At 33.5% G+C, this 24,613-nt stretch overlaps 3 protein-coding genes across 4 annotated transcripts in view; 1 reads left to right on the top strand and 2 right to left on the bottom strand.

Moving 5' to 3' along the window:
- Window positions 1–542, bottom strand: part of LOC128997829 (serine proteinase stubble-like) — a 48,793-nt gene extending 48,251 nt beyond the window's left edge. Inside the window, exon 1 of the mRNA XM_054423578.1 lies at window positions 345–542. The gene's annotated coding sequence lies outside the window, so the exon portion shown is untranslated. The remainder of the gene's footprint in view (window positions 1–344) is intronic.
- Window positions 543–2,653: 2,111 nt separating this feature from the next.
- LOC128997820 (uncharacterized) lies at window positions 2,654–5,002 on the top strand. Its single transcript, XM_054423562.1, has 4 exons — window positions 2,654–2,761; window positions 3,302–3,460; window positions 3,800–3,967; window positions 4,810–5,002. The coding sequence occupies exons 1-4, from the start codon at window positions 2,672–2,674 to the stop codon at window positions 4,951–4,953; spliced, it is 561 nt and encodes a 186-aa protein (XP_054279537.1). The 5' UTR covers window positions 2,654–2,671; the 3' UTR covers window positions 4,954–5,002.
- A 4,238-nt stretch (window positions 5,003–9,240) lies between these two features.
- Window positions 9,241–24,613, bottom strand: part of LOC128997963 (WASH complex subunit 2) — a 34,628-nt gene continuing 19,255 nt past the window's right edge. For both annotated transcript variants that reach the window (XM_054423832.1, XM_054423833.1), the window contains exons 8-16: window positions 23,659–23,730; window positions 21,429–21,465; window positions 20,714–20,811; window positions 18,824–18,909; window positions 17,959–18,071; window positions 15,460–17,159; window positions 14,792–14,994; window positions 12,175–13,738; window positions 9,241–11,388 (exon numbers count right to left, since the gene is read on the bottom strand). In XM_054423832.1, the coding sequence (XP_054279807.1) occupies window positions 11,279–11,388; window positions 12,175–13,738; window positions 14,792–14,994; window positions 15,460–17,159; window positions 17,959–18,071; window positions 18,824–18,909; window positions 20,714–20,811; window positions 21,429–21,465; window positions 23,659–23,730 (3,983 nt within the window). In that variant the 3' untranslated portion in view covers window positions 9,241–11,278. The remainder of the gene's footprint in view (window positions 11,389–12,174; window positions 13,739–14,791; window positions 14,995–15,459; window positions 17,160–17,958; window positions 18,072–18,823; window positions 18,910–20,713; window positions 20,812–21,428; window positions 21,466–23,658; window positions 23,731–24,613) is intronic.

Here is a 24,613-nt window from a genome sequence, read left to right on the forward strand (position 1 = left end):
TTCTTGAAACAGAATTTTCATGTCTATAAGTGTTAAATTCCCATGCTCAAAGTTAACCCTAACATTCCAACAGTTGCAGAGGTATACGACACAACACACTGATAGTGGGTGGAGGATCATTAGGCCTAAAATTTATCTCAGACAATCTTAGGGTTATTTGAAAGTATGAATAAATAAACACATTAACAGCTCTTACATGAAAGCATAAGATAGCCATTATGGATTTGTTAAAATGCATTCTTTAGCGATAGGTAGTATAATAGTGTAGGCTACACAAGACACTCGGTGTAAAATGGATCAGGCTATATTTACGTTCAGGCTTTTAAGTAAATAATCACCCTTACCTGACATACTAAAATGACAGAATTTCCTCCAGAAGGTGAATTTAGTTCAGAAGGTTTTTACTTCAGGCATGGCTTTAAGTCTTCATAGCCTACACGGAATTTTATTTTTCCTTTAAAATGACACGGAAAGAGTTTTGGTTCGTCGAAAGTTGTGATCTGGAGTCATTCATTTTACCAAGCATAAATAATACAACAGTAATTAAGTGTAATTAGCAGTTAGCATTCCAACAATAACATTTAAAAACAATCAAAAGTACACTCCGACACAGAAGGTTCATAATTCCCTCAAATCTCAAATCAAATCACAGAACAGAACAGAATAGAACAGCTGGCGCTTGCATACAGACGACACTTTAATCTACAGACAGACAGAAGGCAGCCAAAATACAGAATAGCCAATAAAAATAAAGATACGAATGTTCCTAGAGTATATTAAATGTAATTTGAGGTGTATTTCGCACGGTAAAATCATTGTTATTCAAAGAACGGGTTGGCAATGTTTAAGTATTACGTCAAGATTATGTCAAGACTGCATATAAATCCCTTTTTTGAAAGTGTAATTTTATATGGTTTGAGCTAGGGGCAGTGCACCAGATGTAAAATGTGTATTGCTACTTTGCTACTGCAAAAGAAAGCAGTACGTCTGCTGACTGATGCAACGTCCAAAGATCATTGTAAGCCCATTATTTGTATGTGAGGGCTTGATGACATGTTTAGCTTAGGCCTATATATGTATTTGTGTACCTATTAAATTTAAAAAGTAAGCTAGACAATGTTAATTTGAGAGAGGATGTTTATGAGCATGACACTAGATCTAAGAAACTTTTTGATGTGCCATTTGTTAGATTAAGTCAAGTTCAACACAAACACAGCTTATTAAGTTTAAGATTTTTTAACAGACTCCCATGTGAAGCCCGAAACCAGATTTTTTCAAAATTCTAAATCAACCACAGAAACCTTTAATTGGCCAACCCACTGTATTCCTGTAATGATTTTTTAAATATACAGTACCAGCAGCATCCGTAAGTACCTATTTTTAAGTTTTGACTCTTGATATGTGATATACATATTTGACTTGCATGTGTAATTAGACCTTGCATTTTTTAGTTTATAGTTCTGAACATACAGTGGATTATTTATTATCATTAATTTATGTATTTATTTATTTATTGTAGAACTTTTGAGAGTTTTTGTAGAAGCATGTTGATTGAATTTGAATTTGTAGGGTTTGTGATCATTATGCCTTGTTTAACTGACTATTCCAAATGCATACTTTGTCAAAAGGAAAATAAATATTCTTACTCTTTACCGGTACCATAGTCATAAACATACTCCCTCTTGCAGCATCTAAAGTCAAAAACGTAGTTTATTTTTATCAAGAGATGCTGTAAAATATTGCTATAAATTTAACATACTCCGGTAAACAGAATTAGGCAAATGGCAAATGTATGTATAGCTCAAATGGGTTATACTATGAAAAATTAATTCTGCACACCTATTGTTATACAGCATACAAGTAAAATTTTTGGTTGGTATATCCAAGATCCAAAATTTTACCTTGGGCTCTAAAATTGGGTATTTTGGGCAGCTCAACAATTTTAAATGTAAAACTTCGAGTGACACAATGATGTGTGTAAAAAATGTTTATAACAGAGTTTATCATTGGCTTTCTTTGCTGGTCCGGTGTTGTACAAATTGTTTTAGGTCTGGTGATGGGTATATTCCATGGGGGTAAATTTCTGGGTTGATAATTTTCAGCTGAACTCAGGGCAATGGGTTAAGATTCCATCTATTTTATTTCAAAATGTATATGTTCTTATTCAATTTACTACCATATATGTATAACAAGAAAAGTTAAGCTCTACTGGTACCACTCATTTTGATTCAAATTATCCCCATTGTGCTGTTTAAATAGCAATAAAAAAGGTTTTTATTCAAGATGTATGTTTTGTAAAATGAATTTTGGGTTCTGAAAAAGTGTAATTCACAATATCAATTATATAGTGTTAGTTATCATCAAAAATTTGTTTCATAAGGTACTAAAAATTAGTTCTAAATTTGTTGTACTTGCACTCTAAAAGAAGTTTTTTTAACACTTGAATATAATTTCATATATTTATCTGCAGAAAATATATCCAGAGTCATTTTGTTGAGCTGGTAGATTTTGTTGTTGCATGCTCCCAAATGCCATCTAAAAACTACTAGTCATTGCTATTATCAGATTGCTGATGGTATTGCATGGTATTGTACTAGTGGACCCATAATGATGAAAGGCATTACCATCCATCAGGTTTAGGTTACAGAGTAGTTATAGTCACACACACACAATGTGTATTAATGCCACAATGTTGATGGGAATTTTTGTTATTCTGATTGTTACTACATTGTCACACCAGATCCAGATTCCATTTGTATCGGTAAGAAATTTACTAAAAAATAAAGTGAGGTTTTTTGTCGATAATTTGAAAAGTCCAGTAAAAACAGTGATTTTCATGGTAGGATAGTGATTTCAAATAAAATATTAACACGATAAAATGAATAGTTTGCTCTAATAGAAAAATATTGGTGGCCTCTTTTAACTTTCCATTTTCCCCAGGCATATATGACATGAGGAATGTTTAAAGCAAAGCAATTAAGGGACTAACAAAACAATCGTCACTTAAATTTAACAGTTTGTCACATTATTGACTGATCCACCGATTCATCTGAGACTAAACCCTTTAAATAGCTCCGCTATTTCTAAAATCTACATATGCGATCTACCTCACAATGACTTATATAGTGATTTAAAAACTAAAAAGCCCCAAATTTAATTCAAAGATAATTTTTTAATGAGGGACTCGAAGATAATTTTTCTAGAACAAAAAAAAAAAGATTAGAAAAATCCGTCTCACTATTGATTAAAGATACATTCTTTTTACAATATTTCGATGCTTTAATTCTTGTATGCCACTTAGGGTAAGACCACTGTGTTTACTATTGACGAAGTGCGCCAATGTCCGGATCAAGGATCTAGAGCTATAGTTTGGGAGATGAAATTAAACCGCCAATCTCGACAGCAGGTCGTACTTCAAGGCAACATCACAATGAAGGTTCCCTTGGACGATCAAGTAGCAGTGAGTATTAAAAATAAATTGGCAAGTACAAAAAGTGTAAAAATATTATACAGAATTTAATTACTGTTGTGCTCTATTTTGGAAAAGTAGAGAGTATCCTGAAATAGAATGTGTAATGATAAAAGAGGAAAAATAACGCCAATAAGTTTGTTTTATTCATGAGCAGTTCTGATAACGTGTTAGTTTTAATAATGCTCTGCACTTAACTCCCAATGGATGTCATATGTAGAGTACTCAACTCGCCTGTTGTATGGTCCACAAAATTTTCATTTATAACATTCTAACACAATTTATCAATATAACATTCAAATATAATTTTCTAACATTTAAATGTTTCAGGGAAACATAGAAGTTTCAGAGAGGGGTAACGGGGGCTGGATAAAGCAAGGATTTGTTTTTAAACTTCCCCATCTATGCAAGGACCTAATGTTAGTGCTAAGATCAGGATGGATAAATTTTTGGGAGAAAGCAGGAATTTCTCCTCCGATTACTTGTCCTATTTCGAAGGTAAGGCTTTCATGTGCCAGGAGACCATAAATAAAAAAAAAGCAAGAATATAGGTTGTTAGTGTTTACGAGAAAGAGATGAGATAGCTAAATGTGAAAAACAAAAACCCTAAAAGTAGTTGATATTTTAAAGAGGTAAATTTAAAAAAATAAAATAAAATTTATGGCTATGGACCTTTTTCTTGAAATTAGTGATTTACACAGTTAAGTACCATATTTATTAAAACTCCCGAGAAATCATTCACTGTTGAATGACCCATTAGCGGATTCAAAATGAGAATGGTGCAAAACTAAACGGTTGGTATGTCTGTTTCCGTGTTTTCAATCAGCTGAATCGAAAGGGTGTGTTTTATAAGTTTGGTTTGACAAGATTATGTTTTGTCTCATGTCTCGGTTGCTTAGTTGAGTACCATGAACCCTGTCAACAAATGGCTACTAAAAAAAGAAAAAGCGTCTGGTGGAGTCCGAGGACGGCCCAAACTCTTCCCGGCACACAAACATCCAGTTGTCTTGAATTGCCTCACCCAACGAGATATGCAGTTCCAATGTTTCGCTATTCAAATTCAATAGCATTAGTATGAGCTAATTCTAAAACATAAAAGGTTTTTTTATTGATTTGAGTAGACATTCGCTGGCAGGCTTTGTGGTACTCAACTAAGTGACTGAGACAAAACATATCCTTGTCAAAACAAACCCTTTTCATAGCTGTAACAATCAGCTGTTTAAAACCACAGAAACAGATTAACCAACCATTTAGTTTCGCTGTATGATATTTGGTTACACATTGTCACTCTTAATATTGTAGTATTTATGTTCATTTCTACATCCATTTTGCTTTCCCAGGGAAACTACTCCTTGAAAGACTTCCCAACGTCAGAAGTTTTCAAGCATTATCCAGGAATGAAACAAGGGACGTTTAAAACAAATGTGGTTTTTCTCAAAAAGGATACTCGTTTGGGATGCTTAGAGTTCATAGTTCACTCCTAAACAAATTTAAGTTTTTATTTCAATGAATGTTACTGATTTTAAAATAATTCCAAACACTGTTGTAATTTTAGATCGTTGGTTGGTTAAAAATAAATGGTTCAAGGGAGTTAACGTTCAATTTTTTTAAACTATTGATATTGTTTGAAGGATTTCAATCAATCGAATCAATATAACTTTTACATTTAGTTAATTAATTAAATTTAATTATATGTATTTAATTATTTAAACATTTACATCAACATGTAAATGAGTATGAATAGATTCTACATATATTTACTTATATGGTTATTGGGGTTGTTCTCGTTTATGGATGTGTAAAAGTATTTTATTTTACCTTACCAAAATTTCTAAAAGGCAGATATACTTTATTTTTTTCATAATTTTTATTCTTCATAGAAATGTAATTATGTCTATTATCTATTATAGAACCATCATTAGGAATAAATAATATTTCAACTTCATAATAATCACTAATTTTATTCTACATAACAACTGTACACATGTCGAACAATTTAAAAAGAACACTCAATCGAAGAGTGATAATATATGAATCACTTATTTGAGAAACAACACATATCCATTTTTTTGACATTTTCACTTTTCAACTAATATGTCTTCTTTAAATGTAAATACATCGTTTTGTGTAGAAACAACACTAATCCTATGTTGCTAAGGGAAACTAAAATGGTCCTTAATATTTCGTTTATTTGAGAAACCACACATCTCCTGGACATGTGTGGTTTCTCCAACAAACAGAAATCAGCTGTGCCTGTGCAGAAATCAGTCTTCAGTTTACTTACACTTTTGAGGTTATGTATGACTTATTTCGTGAAAGAGCTTATTTCGTTTTTTATTATTGCATTTTAACTTACTTTCATTATGTCAGATAGTGAGGAAATTCCTAAGAAGAGAAGGAAAGGTGTAAAAGGTGTTAAGTACAAGTGTGAAATAATAAAAGAGTGTCGTGTAAAAGGAATAAACTACAAAAACTGGAAAGGTAAAGATGTTGTTCTAACCAAGAAAGGAGTAGACTGTCTGTGTACAATGAAGTGTTTTGAAAGAGTGAACTCTACTGATAGGGACGAAATAAATAATAGGTTCTATAGCCTAAATACTAAGAATGAACAGGACTCGTACTTGCAAAGCCTTATTACTTTGCATGAAATTGCTCGACGAAGGCCTAAGGAAGAAGTAAATCCAAAGCCTAAGTCTTATTCTTATACTTACCGAGTTTCATGTAGTTCAGGTGCTTATTCTGTATGCAAAAAGGCTTTTGCAGCAATACATGGTATTTCAGAAAATCGTATCCGAAGATTGTACACTTTGTTGTCTCAGGGCAAATCACCTATAGATATGCGTGGAAAGCAGAGACCAGGCAATGCAAAATCAGACCAAGTGATTCAGACGGTATGTAATCATATACAGTCATTCCCACTCAAATCATCCCACTACAGCAATAAAATTTTAAACTATTTAAGCGAGAGGCTTAATGTTAAGGTTATGTATAAGTTGTTTTTGGACAAGTATCCAGATATGGTAAAAGATGTGAAGTACAATTTTTACTATAAGCTATACAAAGAAAAGTATGGATTTCCATTCGGAAGGCCACAAATAGACACATGCGTAGCCTGCGAAGAACTTGGTGTTAAAATTAAAAGCGTGAGGTTGAATGACAGAGCAAAGCTAGCTGCAGCAGCAGAGAAAATAGTACACATTAGAAGGGCTAAAAAGTTTTTCAAAAAATTAGGTGAAGTGAAAAAAACTGTGAAAAATAGCAACAATTCTGCCGCTGTTTGCCTGGATTACATGCAAAACTTGGAGCTGCCACATATTCCTATCCAAGACGTATTTTACCTACGACAGTTAACTGTCAATGTTTTAAGCATACATGATTTAAAAACAGGTAAAGCAAACATCTATGTTTATCATGAAGGTATGGCCAAAAAGGGACCTAATGAGGTTGTATCATTTTTAAATGAATATGTGGAGTCTCTACCCAAAGAAATACAAAAATTGTATGTTTTCTCTGATGGTTGCGGTGGACAGGTGAAAAATAATACAGTGGTACGCTACCTACTTTCTTTGACGGACCGGAAAAGGTTTAGTGAAATTACCCAATTTTTTCCTGTGCGTGGCCATTCATATCTTCCTTGTGACCGGGACTTTAGTGTCATCAAAAGGAAATTAAAGACTGTAGATAGAACCTACACCTTACGTGAGTATGTTGAGCAAATCATTACCTCAAGCGATAAGATGAATTTTATGGTAACAGTTCCTCAGACCGAAGACATCTTTGATTTCAAATCATGGTGGAAACCATTCTATAAAAGAAATACAATATCTGAATCGTCAAGAGGACGTCATGTGCCCAAGGATCAAAAGGTGCATTTCAACATAAGCAATTTTAGGCATTTGACATACAATTCTCAAGAAAAAGGAACAGTGTATACCAGAGAGTTCATTGACTGCATCGTACAACACAAGTTTTGCCTTTCGTCTCGCTTGGAATCGCCTAGTGAACCACCCAAAAAGGCCTACCCTAGTGGAAAATTCCCTATTAATGTTAAAAAAATGTTGGATCTTAAGAAGATAGCTAATTGTTTACCTCAGGATGAAGATATTCAAGAGTTTTGGAAAGAAATTTATGAGTGGCCAACACACCAAGGCAACGAAGAAAATGAAACACTCCAAAACGAAGAACTGGATGATTGAAGGTATGAAAAATGGACAGATTTGACTCTATGTAGGCTTTAACCAACTCAGAAAACATATTCATGACATGTTTAATAAATTGTGTAATTTTAAACAACTAACAATCTATTTATATTATATCCTTTTCTCAATTTATTTGAGAAACCACACATCTCCATTTTTTTTTTATTTTATAAAAAAATATTAAAATAAATTATTAAAGAAATAAGTTGATAAAACATATTAGAATGACGTTAGTTATGTATACAAATATAATATAACTAAATTATTTAAGCAATTTAGTTGCAAATATGTTTTTTTTTGTTTTCCGAAAGTTTTATTTTGTGGATATGTGTTGTTTCTCAAATAAGCGATTCATATAAAGTTTTACTTTCTTGACTTTGGTGACCAAAAAGCTCAAAAATTCAGAATTTTTATGGTAAGGCAGACATAATAATGTCATAAGTTGTTCTAGTTTATTTTGCCTGGAAGAAAGATAGAAAACCATTTAATCCCCTGCCCAGATTTTAATTCAAAACCTTTTTTATTGAGGGAATGTAATATTTTGAAAACCAAAGAGGACAGGGGCCAAAATTATTTTTGCCAAAAATCCATCAAACAGAAAGAGTGAATACAAAACCTAAGAAGCGCAATGCCTTTGTTAAAATTCAGTCTGGGAATATTTGAATTTCAGACAGTTCCCGCGGCGGCCGCTAGGTAGACTATCCTGAGCATGCGGCCAAGTTAGCTGGCCAAGTTAGTTGAGAGAAAGTGAGACAAAGAATTGGCAGAGAGAGAGAGAGAGAGATAGAATATTGTGGCCGCCGCGTGAGCGATCCGCTTATTTCGGTGGCAAAATTCCAGTTACGACTAAATCAAAACAAGAAGTTAAAAGTAGTCTATCAGCTACAAATCACAGTATCATATTAACGTTAAGTTAGAACATTAACACAAGGTTTATTCATGATCATATTCAATTTATATTTCACTGGTAAAACTTCTCTTAATATTATTAAATTCCTTTACCTACGACCGTTTTGTAAAATAGCCCTTTCAGTTCAGTTCTTAGAATTGAAAAGTTTCACATAACAGCATAGTTTTACTCATAACAAATCGGGTAACGGACAAATGAGGTTCTAGGATTAAGAGGAAAGAAGTAAAATTGTAATGATTCGGACTTAAACTAATCAGCTGTTCAGGCCAATTTAATTGTTGAGGCTACGGCCACACGGGCGTATTTTCACGCGGTAAAATGTAGCTTATTTTCACGCTGCTTGAATTCCCGCTGTTGTATGCCACACATGCGTTTTTTTCAGGCAGTAAAATGTAGCTTATTCTCACGCTAGTTGTAGTCCAGGAACGGCAAAATGCAGTGGGAACCCGCAGTTGATTGATGAATTCACGTAATTATGTTGTACTGTATATCTTCCTAATGACCGAAATAGTTACCTTATTTTCTGACTAGTGAACAAGAAATATGAATGGTATATTAATTTTGGTACATTAACATTTTTTTTATTTTGTTAACCTATCATTTAATTATTTACATTTAGTATAAAAAATAAATATAATATATTCATTTCTATATGAAAACAACACTAAAATTATTTTATTTTAACATTTAATATAAAAAATGAATATAATATAAATATTTTTATGACAAGATTTTCATCAGATCTATGTATATTCTACTACAAAAATGCCTCTTTACATTTTTTAGTTCAACCAAACGCCTTTCCTTTTAGTAACAAATTATTAAGTGGTCCAGTAAGGTCGACCTATGTTTAAGATCCTACTGTGTACTCGGATAGACCCAAAAATATTTTACGCTATCCTGGAAAAAATTAGATACATTTATCTTTATTTTACTTGCTAGAACGACTTGATCAAAGCTGCGTGTTGCTCCCGCCTGTGTGGCCAGGGACAGAGCGTGAAAACAAGCTTCAAAAATGCACCCCAGTCCATTCTTCTGCGGGCCCGCGGCGGGTGATTTTGCAGACACGCCTTATCTGCGTGAAAACACACTCCGTGTGGCATACCTCATTACATTTAATGCTGCTCATATTTCTCGCGTTTTTTCACGCAAGAACCCAGCGTGAAAAACCGCCCGTGTGGCCGTAGCCTGAGTGGTGCAATGTTTCCTTGCATCACTGTCAGTGGCAATGAGAGGTCATAAACGAAAACATAACCTCTCTTATAAGTTATGAGTAGTGATTTTAGTCATTAAACACTGTCGTAGGTAAAGTAGTGTACACAACTAGCGTAATTAGTCTTAACACAATTGTTGCGTCAACTACTATTTCAATTATCCAATTTTACTAAGTGACACCAATATGATCACATAATGTTTAAAATATTCAAACAAATGATATTGTATAAATTCAAAACATGTATAGAATGAATGTCATATCACAAAGAGTTTGTTCATAAGGCTGCACCAGAGTGACTTAGAAACTATTAATGGATACAACACTCTTGATAATTGTAGGATAAATTAAATAAAAACAATAAATTGTATATCAACAATAACAGGCCATACATAATGGTATGTTTTTAAGTTTTAACACACATTTTCAACAAGTACAATGTAGTTAAAATGTTGATTGGTTCATGAGGTTCACTAACAAACTTTTGGTCGACGTCTGAGTTTACTTTGCCTCGTGAAGTTAGCCAGTAAAGCTTTCAAGTTATAGCCTTTGTATGAACATTTAAAAAATAAACATTTTCAGGAAACTTTGTGTAAACATTGTACATCAAAAATCTATTAGAGTGAACTTTTTAGACCTATAGTGTTTTCATGATTTAAAAACGGTAACATGTGTTAATTTTTTTTATTTAACACTGATTCTTAAGACTAAGAAGCAATATTGTTTATAACACAAATATCCTAATTAATTACAAGTTGTCATACTTTCAATAAGTGACAAAACCACAAGTTACATAATATATAAATTGTTTATTTATATATAAATTAATTACCTACCCGGTTGTGTATCAATAATCAGTGAGAAGGTACATATCCTAATAACAGCAATATACACCCATAACTATAATATATATATATTTTTTTATTTATTTATTGTAATATACAGTTTATGCAATATTTATAAAAATTGATTATCACTTAAGAGTTTGAAAAACATTAAAAGCCTAAAAAAACACCAACTTATTTTAAATAATAATGATCACAAAATATAACACTATAGTTTAAATGTATAAAAAGGATAATGATTATTTATCACAAGATGATGATTACTAAATATGACTAAATAAATATCTAAAACAATATTATACAAACATATATTATCAAAACAATGATTTAACAACTAAATTATAAACTCACAACTCCTTGAGGCTATCCCTGATCAGAAATCATGTGGATTTTCATTCTTACAGAATAAACTGAGGCATCTATTTTAAAAAGTATTAACAATTATAAATAAATGTGTTGAAGCTAAAAAAAGGTAGTGTGTAAAAACAATATTGTTTCATACTGCAGCCAAAACTGTTGTTTTGAATACATACATTGCAGGTCTAAAATAGTAAGGGTCTTTATACTCTTTAAAGAATGAAAAAATTCAAATAACTGTACAAAATAAATTAACTAATGAGCACTTGCTAAAAAAGGGAAACATTACTGATCTTCTTGAGAAAACAAAGGATCTGAGAATGTTTGTTTTGTCTCCAGTTTAACAGGTTTTGAAGATCCCACATTTCCTGTTTTCATCGTTTTTAACGATGACCCTAAAACAGAAAAACGACATATAATGAGATTTTACCATAACAAACTCAATAAATTATCACACACATAAAAAGCTTAATATTTTGTTAAAACAAATTTTGTATACTGCAAACTTCTTTTATTTGATTGAAATATAATTTGAGTATAACACTCATTTCACTTCAGCCTTGTCAAAGAAAAATAAATACAAAAACTTCTGCTTGATTAACATTTTAATTTTTCTCAAGCACATTTATTTCTCATTTGGTTAGGGTGTTTAGAGGGTGTAACGTGGAGTCTTTCAATAATATATTTGATTTTTTATACAAGTATGTTTCTTTAAATGGTATAACATCGATCTTTGACAATTTTATTTTTATCCATTCCAGTCTCAAGAATTCAAAAGCACAGCATATTAAAATTGTTAGTTTTATGTGTGTCCAAACAAATGAGATAACTCTTTTGATGCTAGAATATTTTTTTGTAATTTTTACTTATTTTGTCCGAAAAGTGCTACGCTTGCCACAGGGGCAAAGTCTAGTGTGCGAGAAAAAAAATTAGTGGCCTCGATCGTATGAGGAATCGAAAGAAACCATCGCTGTTTCGTCACAACAGGAGTCAACTGATATGCCCATTTAAACTCACACGATCGAAAGTCGCGCCGACACGATATATCGTCGCTTAGCGCTTTTTGGATGAAACGTGAACAACGATATATCGTTTCATAGTACTTTTCGGGAAAAAGACGCACAACGATATATCGTTTCATAGCACTGAAAGGGTTAATCTAATTATAAGAACTTAGATACCTTTTGTTGATTGGGAGGTTGATGGAGCAGCCTTACTCTCTGTTTTTTTACTTGAAGGCAATGAACCAAAAATATCATCATCATCTTCTTCATCTCCGAATAACGATGACTTGACAGAAGATTTTACTTTGACCTTTTTGTCGAGTACAGATGAAAACAGGTTACTGGCTTCTTCTTCATCATCACCAAAAAGAGTGTCTTTTTTTATAGCATTTTCATCTTTATGTTTTGAAGTTGTTACTTTAATTTCACTAGTTATAGATGAAGGCTTCGTTGTGCTAACTTTACTTTGTGACCCAAACAGTTCATCGTCCGAATCCTGGTTTTCGTCTTCTTTGAATTCAGTTCCTAGTTTATCAGAAATATTTTTTGAATTATCACTTGAGAATAGTTCACTAGTTGACACCATTTGTTTTTTACTAGAGAGAAAAGAATCTTCTTCATAATCTAAATTGGAAACTATTGATTCTCCTTTAGACTGTGATTCAACCTTGGGATGTATGGGTGTTGCTGTTGTTTTCTTATCAGCAGAAAATATTTCACTAGATTTTTCCTTTGGTACTTTGGAAAAGAGTGATGATTCTTCTTCATTACTCAAGTCAGAAAATATTGAATCTTTCTTTAATGAGTTATTAAATGTATCCTTGGTAACCTCACTTGAGTTTTTTAAAGGACTATCGAACAAGGGATCTTCTGTACCCATCACTTTTGATTCCTCTAATGTGGAGAATAAAGAATTTGTACTGGTTGTAGTTAAATCTCTAGCAGTAAAAAGAGGATCTTTTTCAACACCAGTTTTCATTTTTTGTGTGTTTATAGAAGGAAAATAAGAAACTGGTTCAGTTGACTGAGAAAACACAGAGCGTTTGGTATCTTCTTTTGGAATGGATTCTAAAGCTGCAATTACAGAGCCACTGTGCAGTGGTTTACTAAAAACATTATCTTTCTTCTCCCTGGTCATAAACAATTCGTCGTATTCTTCATCATCGTCATTATCATCATCAACAAGTGGAGGAGGGGCTTCTTTTATTCCACGAAACAACCCATCCTCATCCACATCACTGAATATATCTTCTGCTGTGATTGTTTTCTTACTTTGGACTTCATGTGACGGTTTTCTCTCCTTGGTCAGACTACTGATTAGATTATTCTGTGATCCAAATAGATCATCTTCATGATTGGACCCTTCTTCTTGATCTTCATCTAAAGGAGGAGGTTGAGAATGAACAAAGGGTGTGGAGACAAATGTGGAGGGGATTAGTTTGTTTGTTGGTTGGTTGGTTGTGGTTGTTGTCGTTGGTTGAACTGGAGATAGGACTGTTGGGGTACCAAAAATATCGACAGAGGGAGACACTGCTTTGACATCATATACAACATCCAGGGGAGGGACGCCAAAGAGGTCTTCCTCATCTGTAGAAGGACTCATTAGAGTAGAAGTAGGGGGAACAACATTGGAACTGGTGGTATCAGCCTCTGTTCCATCGATCACCATTGATGCTTTCAGAGACTCTTGCCTGGCACGTCGAGAAGAAGGACGTCTCTTGCTTGGAATTTTCACTCGTTCCTGGCAACAAAGAGAATGTCAAACTTACACTATATAGTTGTCTTTATTTTATCAATAATTATTCAAAATGCAAAGTGTATTATTTGTTTTGAACAACATTTCATAGTTTTTATGAGTTGTCTATTCACGTGATTAAATAGTAATATGGAAAAAGATTTCAATGGATGAAAAATAACATAAATATTCGCTCAAAAATATTGTGATGCTATTAGATCAATGACAATTGATGTATACATTTTTTGGTGGGTACATTAATGTATGTACTAACCATTTGGTTTTTTAAGAGGTTGGTGGCCTCTTTTACTTTGAATTTGCCTGTCCAGATGGGCCAATAATGTTTGTGCGTGAAACGTATCCAGAAAAACAAAGGGTGAGTCGGTACAGCACAAAGGTGAACTGTACTGATAAAAAGTAGTGGCAGGTACCAGGATCCAGCCCTTTGACATCGCTGCCTTGGGCTAGGAGTCCGTTGGGCTACCAACTGAGCCATTGACACCATACTCTAGATACCATAGTTTTTTATGTGTTATTGCTCATCTAATCCATCACTAGCACAAACAACAGATTTAGAAAGTGAACAACTATGTATCAGTTGTCTGTCAGAATGGCAAGGACAAGATGTAAACAAAGGTAAATGTACAATTTTGAAGGTAAGCTTGGCGTAAAATTGAAGGTTAAATGTTCTTACTGGTCTGACAGAACTTGTCATTGACCAATCAGAAGCCAAAATGTATTTATGTCTTACACACTCACACATGCATCTCTTTATCCAAATCCACATAAACAAATAAGTCACAATCTGGTTATGCAAACCAAGAGCTACTTTACCCCGTTTGATATTTATGTATCCCATGATGAAATCACAAATAAAGATCATTGTCTTTTGCCAATTGGCCTAAGCAGTGTCGCCACTGGCTGTACTAATCAATTTACTTATATAGTTTACTTATATTGCTAACATTGATTAAAAATAAGCTGATCACTAGTGTTTTGTTTGTCTGTCAATTAGTGTATATTCACTATTATTCTAGATAACATAGTTATTAGTATTACCTTATTTACACTGTGCAAAAGTGAGCTTTTTTGAGGCATATCAGGGACAGTTGTTGAGACTGTTGGTGGAGAGGGAACTTCTGGATCAGGAGATTCCCTAACATTCGGGATGTTTGGAGCTTGAGACTCTGCCTTGGAAGGTCTTGCACCAGGCAACAAAGCTGCAGGGTTGATCTTTATCAACTGAGAAGCTTTCAGCTTTCCTGAAAAAAATATTTTGATGAACTTAAATAAAAGTTTGTTTCTGTTGAATTTATTCATACACCAATGGTAAAACAGAATTTATCTTGAATAATAAGTTCAATGTAAAAGAGGGTCTTTAAGTTTGGAAGAATCAGAGTGTAATCTGTAGATTTAAATTGTGCAGAGCCAGTTTAACAACTGTTTTACAATGACTTTGGGTGTATGTACCATACAATCACCAAATTCTTTATTTTGACTATATGGGAGTTTTTAAATGTTAGACATAGTGATGCTCAAACAAAACTTACCATGTTCCATTAAACATAAGTTGGATCTTAGAACAATGAAGGTCCCAGCTCGCTTGTGTTTAACAACCAAACAAAAACTTTCTTTTCTCAAGTTTACATTATGAAGGTTGTATATCAAGAACAAATGCAAATAACCTCACATAGAGTATGTACAAAACAAAATGCATGCATACCAACCTGGAATTTTAGAAGGAGAAGGAGGACTGATCACTTCCCCGTCAGTGGAATCTTTTGGTAGAGATTTTTCAACTGTCACACTTGGAGTTGGTTTTTTTGACACTGGCGGCTTAGGGATGTCTGTTTTATTCTCTTGTTTTGATTCATCTGATTTATCACCCATCAACGTCTCAGATATGGGTTTTATGTCTAGAGTTTTAGGCGGGTCCAGCTTTTTCATGATTGGTTTCTCTTCATTGTCAAAAAGACTATCATTAAAAATGTCTGTTTTCAAAGCACCTGACTCAACTGGTGTTTTTTCACTTTTTTCCGTAAGCTTTTTATTCAATGCTTCAACCAATGTTTTTGTTTGAGCTTTAGATGACTCACTGGTAGATTTTATTTCATTTTTGTTTTCCTCAGAAGTTAGACTAGAATCTTTTTCTGTTTTTAGTGAATTTTTTGACAGCAATGAATTGTTACTAAACAAATCAGGAGTTTTTACATTTGAAGATAAACTGGAAAATAAGTCTTTATCATCTCCAAAAAGATTACTTGGTTTTTTTGTTTCTTTATCCAGCAAAAAACTAGGCGTTTCATCTTGAGAGTTTGAAAAAATGCTACTAAAATCTGTTTTTGGTAACCTTGAAGTGTTTGAGTCACTTGATTTCTTCTTGTCTTCTTTATCATTTGACTCAGGAGTCTCATTAACTGATTGAATAGATTTTCTGGAGCTTAAGGAACCTTGAGGTGAGGAAAATAGGTCATCGTCTGAATCAGAATCGAACAATGAACGGTTTTCTAATCCTTTTTTGGGTTTCAACACAGATGGTTTTCCTTTTATATTTTTATTTTTTAAATCAGATGAAATTTTTGGAACACCGAACAACCCATTTTCAGCTTCTGGTGATTCTTCTTTGCCAGACTTGGATGGTTCTTTAATGGTTTTTCCAAATAATGAATCCTGATTCACTGTTTGACTTCGGGGATTTTTTTCTATTGAACTTTTGGTTGAAACGCTGAAAAGATCGTCATTATCATTGTAAATTTCATCAAAAAGATCTTTCTTAATAGACCCTTGTATTTTTTTACTTTCTTGGTTTACCAAAGAGCTTGATGGCTTGCTTTTAATAGGAACTTCTCCAAACAAATCATCTCCTTTCAATTTTGCGACATTCCCAAACAAGTCCTCCCCGTCACCAAAGATGTCTCCACCAAAGTTTTGAGGCTGATGCTTTTGAGGTGCAGCTTTGCCTCCAGTTTTACTTGCCCCAATACCCTTGGCCGATGGTTTGTCATCTGAAAACAAACTATCACCAAAGCCTTGTGAAACTGAGGAAGAGGTTCTATAATTCTTTTGTTTATTTGTATCTGTTGTAGAAAATAAATCATCACTTTCATCGGCAAACAAATCATCACTAAAGATGGAATGTGACTTTCTTGATTCAGGAATTATACTAGAATTACTAAAGAAACCTTCATCATCAGGTTCACTTTTGTTGCTGCCAAATTGAACGGTACTGGAGTGCAAAGATGATGGTTGTGATTTTGTCTTTGATTCAATCGACTTGCTAGAGAAGAGATCATCTTCCTCTTCATCATCAAATAAACTTATTTCTTTCTTCTTATTCAGTATACTGGAAGAAACTGTTGGTAATAATTTTGTGGGGACACTAAATTTCTTTGCAAAAATGTCTTCATCGACATCATCCTTTTCTGATCTGAAACAAACATTCATATTTTACTTAACATTAGTATTCTCTATATATTGTTTTACATATATGTGAATGTCATTAAGTTTTTCTTTGGACAGCAAAATCGTTAATTGGCCTTGGACTAAGTGGACTTTGGAATTACAGTAGAACCCCTCATATCCGACCATGACGGGACCAGGCCATGGTCAGAACGGCCAAAATGTCGGATACCAGGAGGAGCATAACCTGCAGTCTCCGCGACATCGGTAATTGTCTCCCGCAACTGCAGCAACACCCGTGATCTTAACTTGCAGTCTCCGCGACATCGGAAATAGTCTCAAGTGACCGCAACAACACCTGTGAGCGTAGCTTGCAGTCTCCACGACACCTGGTGGTGAATTTGTAAATTTTTAATTGCCTAATCTTTGCACACTTTGGGAGAAGATCGTGAGAAAAGCTTGGTTCGGAAATTGAACTTATTTCACTCTTCTAATAAAAATTACCCAACCCAAGTTTGATCTGAAAATTATTTTCAGAACCATATCTTTCGGGCAAACTAGCGGCCTGGCCCGACCCTGAAATTTTGGGGGATGAAAGACTTTTTTATTACACAACTGTTTCTTCATCATAGTGTCTGTCAACAAAAATTAAAAGAACTAACTTTTTTCTATCTTTACGTTAAACTACAGTCCTATCTGTTTTTCAAAGGCAAATAAGAATATGTTTTGTACCTTGTATCTTTACTGCATATATATAAAAACAAAATGAGCATATTAACAGAGAAGGCATAATTGAAAGGGTTGTTTTTAGAATACAATAGACTTACCTGGATGGCTCAATGGCTGGAAGAAAACCATCGTCCTGGTCATCTTTGAACTGGTTTCTATTTGAAAATGGGTTGAAGTCTCCACCAAATATTTTTACACCTCCAGCAGGAACCTTAAAAAATTCATAGTCTATCAGGTTGAACTTAAAGAAAAATTACCTCACAATATTGGGCTACTGTTTGAAACAATCTAAAACAAATGAATCCAGTCTATATTATTGAGAGAATTAATAAACTTAGGGGATCGCCCTCCATCAATCCGACAAGATGTCGCTGTCTACGCAGAAAGGACTAAGCAAGAGACAGACCCTTGTCACCCATTACACGGCCACCAACCTGCAGAGTGACGGCTACGGTCCAGAAAGAGTTTTTTGTCACGTTCACGAGTCCTGGATGGATCACTCTCAAGCAATCGGGTGGCAGGGTGGGAGGCGACGTTGACTAACCCTCCCATACCAGCCAGGGAGGAACTGGCTCCTGGTGGAGGTCTGCATTACACAGTGTGGAAGACCCTAAATCGAATCAGGGTCGAGGTACCAAAATGCAAGACAAACATGCAGAAATGGGGTCTCTTAACAGACGAAGAAAACATCTTGCGTGCGTGTGGTGCTGTTCAGGATCCTGGCCATCTGCTGATCTGTCCATGCCTAGACCAGTCTTGCACATTAGATGATATTTTACAAGCGAATTACAAAGCCATATCGGTAGCTAATTTTTGGAAAAGCAAAGTCTGATTTCCGGACACGGAAAGTAAGTAAGTCAAGCTAGCTCAGATTTGAAACCAGTTTTTAAATTTGGACGGATAACTAATTAATAATTGAATGGTTATCAAGACTCTAATATTGTCATTAAAATAAATACTTACAAATTCTTTTGTTTGAGGTTGAGTTATTTCCCCTTTAGAACCAAATAGATCACTGTGATCATCTTGTACCAATACTGCTTGCCTGCCTGCAAGGGAGCAAATATGGGTAAGCTAAATGTGTATAGGATACATCTAGATATTGTTGTCAACATAAAAAGTAAACATGCAAAACTAGCTACGTACACTATCATATTTGATAATCCGTCAGTTACTAGAACTTGAACATTGGCGAGACTGATAAATTGGAATAGCATTGTGTCCACCGTACAAACTTGGTTGGTCCATTCTGGTTTTAAATGTGGCCAGCGTAATGTTTAATCTGGTTTTTCAATGTTTTAATGTCCGTATCAAGTCTATACGTATGTATTGACTAAGGTGTTTGTTGGGTATAATCTCTCTTTAATTTCATTTTGTATTTGACATCGGGTCACTCGACCTGAAACTAGTAATTCACTAAATAATCAATAAGACTGAAGATGAACAAAGTTCATTAATGTATACAGGGTGATTTGTACTCAGTGTGACAAAATTTTTTGGTGTAAGTACAAAGTAAATGAAGTGTGATGATGCATATCAAATGTTCCAAGTCTAAAAATTTGCTTCCCAAAAAATGATTTTATGTTTTTCAAAAATAACCATGTTTTTAAACTTAATACAGCGATTTCTCAATTACTTGTATATGGATTTGAGTAGATAATGTAATTTTCGTGTTCTACATTAAATTTTGAACAAGAATAATAGAAAATGACGGAGGATCAGTTGTAAAAACTTCATTGTAAATAGATTCAAAGATAAAAATTAAGATGTTTGATAAAAATTTTAAAAACAATGGTCTATTGCATTTTTCACACCCTGTATACAAGAAAGTGTCGGAATATGATAAAAACTGCGCTATTTTATAAGCTTTCCAACGATATGCTACACTATTGAGGTTTATGTCTGCTTATGTACGCTTTAATGGTTTAAATACTACAAAGCATGGTGTCTTTAACATTTAAAACACAGAAAGTCGGCATGTATTAAGCAAAAGTTGTATTTTTGTTTCAGCTTGAACAGTAAAAACGGTAAAAAAGTTCCCTGTTTGCTGGTATTCAAACCACTAAAACAAACAAAAAAATATCTAAATCTCAATAGTGTAGCATATGGTTGGAAAGCTTATAAAATGGCGCAGTTTTTAACATATTCCGACACTTTCTTGTATACAGGGTGTGAAAAATGTAATAGAATTGTTTTTAAAATTTTTATCAAATATCTTAATTTTTATCTTTGAATCTATTTACAATGGAGTTTTAACAACTGATCCTCCGTCATTTTCCATTATTCTTGTTCAAAATTTAATGTAGAACACGAAAATTACATTATCTACTCAAATCCATATACAGGTAATTGAGAAATTGCTGTATTAAGTTTCAAAGCATGGTTATTTTTGAAAAACATAAAATAATTTTTTGGGACGCTAATTTTGAGACTTGGAACATTTCATATGCATCATCACACTTCATTTACTTTGTACTTACATCAAAAAAAATTTTGTCACACTGAGTACAAATCACCCTGTATATCCCAATTACCAGAAATTAAAACAAAAAAAAAATACTGTCTACTTTGGATTTAGTTCACTGAATTTTCAATTTTTGTGAATTTTTGGAAAAGTGGATTATCTTACAAGGCAAAAATTCCATTCATACAAATCCCATCACATACTTCTGTGACGAATTCCACAAATGTTTTTTTTTCTATATGTGTTGGACCTTTACTTTAACATTCAAATTCAGACACACGTAGTTTGTATAAACCGTTTGCATTTTGGTAAGGGATATCAATTATGGGAAAATTATTATTCGGCACTTTATTGATGTATTTAAACGTATCTATGAGTAAAAATCTTACCTGTTCCACTTTTTCCAAAATCTTCACTCGTCTTTTTGATAGGTTCTGACATGATGGAGCTCTGAGCCGAGGATATACTGCTGTTGGCGCTTGATGGCCTGTGAACAATCATGGTTGATATTTTAACTAATACAAACAAATTCGACAACGTTTTTAAACTGATAAATATATTTTTTTTTCTATTGATAAAAAAAAAATATAAATGTATCATCAATTTCTACAATAAATTGAAAAAAAACCTTGCACTTCAATAATGAGTAACAATAATTTGATAAGATGAGGAGATACAAACAATTTCTTTATTAGACTTGATCAAATCTAAAATTTATAGACAAATTATATTTCCTAAAAAAAAAATAATGTCACTTATAAGGTTTTTTAGTCACAGTAGAACAAAACAAATACATTTTTCGTGGCAACATTGGAACCCACGACATAGCTACCATGATTTTGCAGTCTGTTGCACAACCGACTCACTATACATTAGGTCAACAAAACAAATGTATCAACTCAAATTTTTCTTAAAATTATTAAAATGTTGTGTAACTATTTTAAGTCAACTTTGGTGTGCTGAGTGAGGCTCATCCTATACAAAATCAGATGTAATTTCAGGTTTAAACAATATTACTAATAGTCCCAAATAGCTGTAACATTTGGTTAACTACGTTTACTTACTTTCTATTTTAATTTTCTATAATTGTGATAAATATCCTACCTAATGTTGTCACCAAGGCGTTTCTCGTCTTCCTCTTCTGTAAAAAAAATGTAAAATTAGTTTCAACAACAGAATTGTAAAAGAACACATTAGTATTGAAATTAATATTCCCCCTTAGTCTTGTAACTAGTACACAATAAAAAAGAAAAAAAGATGTGTGCATGCATTAACAAAAATTGTGCCTGGATTTAATAAACAAAATCAGTCTTTCTAAATCAAACTGATGATGGTTTACTATATTTTAGATACTAGGTAAATAGTATACAGTGCAGAATTGTTCAATCAACTATATGTAAACATAATATTAAAAGTGTAGTAGGTAGTTTATCTTCAAATATAAAATCTCATATGGGAAATTGCAAATTATTTTTACTTTGTGCTATTGGCAAAGAATTGAGCCTTATTCCAATTGAGCCAGCTGGTGTCAGTAAATATGACTAATGTCTTTTTAATAGCTTTTGGCAGTTGAAAACTAAGTTTTCCTACTGTTTAACATGAAAGTACAGTAGAGTCCCGCAAACTCGACACTCGATAACCCGGCAGTCTGGATAACTCGGCCATTACCTGGCTCAGAAAATTAGTGATTTTTTGAGTCCGAGTTAAGCTGGATTTAAGTCAGCTTTAGTCAAATTATTCCCAAATGGTACAAGGATTTGTTGTACTATATCTGATGACTTAATACTGACTTGTAATAGTATATTACGTTACTAGTCCTGAAAATAAGTGTTTACCGGACGAGTGTGGTCGTTCCCGTGCGAGACGAAGTCGAGTACGGGATTACCATACGAGTCCAGTACACACATTTTGGACGAGTTACGTACGATAGTTTACGCCATACTACTTAATTCGTACAAATCCTTATACATTTCCACCAACTAAAGGACTAAACATCACTAGTCATAACCTCTAAGAGAGGTTATGTTTTTGTTTATAACCAAATCATTGCCACGCAAATACAGTATAATCAGCTGATTGGTGTCCGGTAAAACTCATTGCAGAACAGTATTACGCAATGAAACCCCATTTGAATAAGCTGGCGGCAAACAGCTGTTTTCTGGACTAAATCCTTGCGTGGGAAGTTCGACAAAATAATGTAGTGTGGCGTAAAATAATATAAATAAAAAAGGTGGTTAAAAAGCTAAATTGTTCTGATTTTTAACCCTAGTTCCCGATAACCCGGTATTTCACAAACTCGGCACCCTTCCAGTCCACATTACGCCGAGTTTGCGGGACTCTACTGTATATACTGTTCTTGCATTATTACATATTTCCACCAAAATGTCTAGCATGTTATGATCAAATTTGCTAAAATGTATCCCTTTACAAAAAGTGTATAAATTAGTATACATTAGAACTTTAACCATCTGAATCAATTGAGACCCTACCATATTTGAATAATCAAACATTCGGATGATTGTAATGAGATATTTTACAGAAAATACATACATGAGATATACATGATATATTTTACAGTCGAGTCAAGTTTTTACCTCGGCTCGGCCTTCGAACAGGTCTGCGAAGATTTCAAGATAAAAAATTCACGATTTTGCCGTAGTCAGGGAGGACGATTATGATTTTCTGTGATCATGGGAGATGAAGATAATGGTCTACAAGACCTAGGAAGATATTCAAGATTTTGTCGCAATAATGGAAATAGACTACATTGTTTCCGTGATTGCGGGAAACAAAGATGATGTCTACACGACAGCGGGCGATATTCAGGAATTGGCTGCGATCACAGAAAACGTGACTGCGGGAGACGATGATTATGTCTACACGACCACAAGAGAGGTTTCGGGATTATAGACGTTCGGTCGTTCGCCTATTGGGTCTGAAAATGATTGGAGAGTCCAATCAAAATCGATCACCACTTAACATCTTTTATGTACATTTACCGTCTTGTGAATCAAGAATATAACCGTAAATATATGTTTTAGTGTTATTAGACGTATCTTTTATTTACTTTCGGTAAAAACAAAACAAAAGCTCGTTTTTTTAACCTTCACCTGTTCCTCAACACCTAACTTAGTAAATTTTGAGAATTCTATAAACAGGTTTATATTTACACTTTTGTATTACACATAACATTGAAAATGCAATATAGGGAAATTTAAAGAAGGTTCAGTCTCTATAAGATAATGGTCACTGACTGACTTTAGCATGTAGTTTTACAGAAGCTCACAACTTTGACATTCTATGATTAAGGCAGAAAGATAGTCCCAACACTCACCAGATGCCCAAAGATCTGTAGGCTGCCAGCTGGAAAACGTTGGCTTCTTGTGAGTCACCAAAGAGCCTTCTCCTGGGAAAATATTGCAATAAATATCAACAATACTAGTTACATATTTGTATTCACTAAAGGATTTAAGAGTCCTAGCAACGTAGGCTAAGCCCAGGTCAAACTTAAATGCAAAACAGTTAAACGGTTTTAGCTCCTGCAAGATGAAAAGGTTGTTTTAATGAACGAAACCCAATTTCATTGTACATTTTGTAAATCTGCACAAGAAATTTGTTTCAGTGAAAAAAATATTATCGCTTTAAATATATTTCAAAACCTGGCTTGTTTCAAATATTTAAAGTGAATTTAGAAAGATGTATCCGAAACACCTGACGATGAACTCATATTGACCACGAAATAACTATATACACACTACTACTAAGGATTACTTGACATTGGTACAAGTATATTTAACCTTAACTTTGCAGCAAAACTAAAGGTTTAAGTTACTTACATCAATACCTGATCAAACTTTTTTAGTTTGATGCAATTGCTGTTAAACGCAAACATTATTCATGGATTCTGGCAATCTTGTAGCCAATCCATTACGAAATCAGTTATTCTTTTATGAATCCATTCACATAAAAAAGTTTTATTTGAAAAAAAAATGTAATGTGTGACACTTATTATGTTCTAACAATACCTAAATAACACAGGAAAACCTGCAGTAATGTGTTTTATTGCAATTTACCTAACACACAGAAAGTTTAACCTTGAAATAAAGTTAGTCTAGTTGAAAAGCAATGTTTAGAATAAAAATACTTGCATCACTGACTTGATGTATTAACCACACAACCATAAATCATAAATCTCTTAAACAATATTTACAACTCTCACATAGTGTAGGTACACAAAATAAGCAATATTATAATAGATACGTAACGTAAGAGTGACTAACAGTAACAGT

The sequence above is a fragment of the Macrosteles quadrilineatus genome, unplaced genomic scaffold, assembly GCF_028750875.1.
Source record: "Macrosteles quadrilineatus isolate MER2022 unplaced genomic scaffold, UCM_ALF_1.0 Scaffold_7__1_contigs__length_78375512, whole genome shotgun sequence".
NCBI classification, from domain to species: Eukaryota; Metazoa; Arthropoda; class Insecta; order Hemiptera; family Cicadellidae; genus Macrosteles; species Macrosteles quadrilineatus.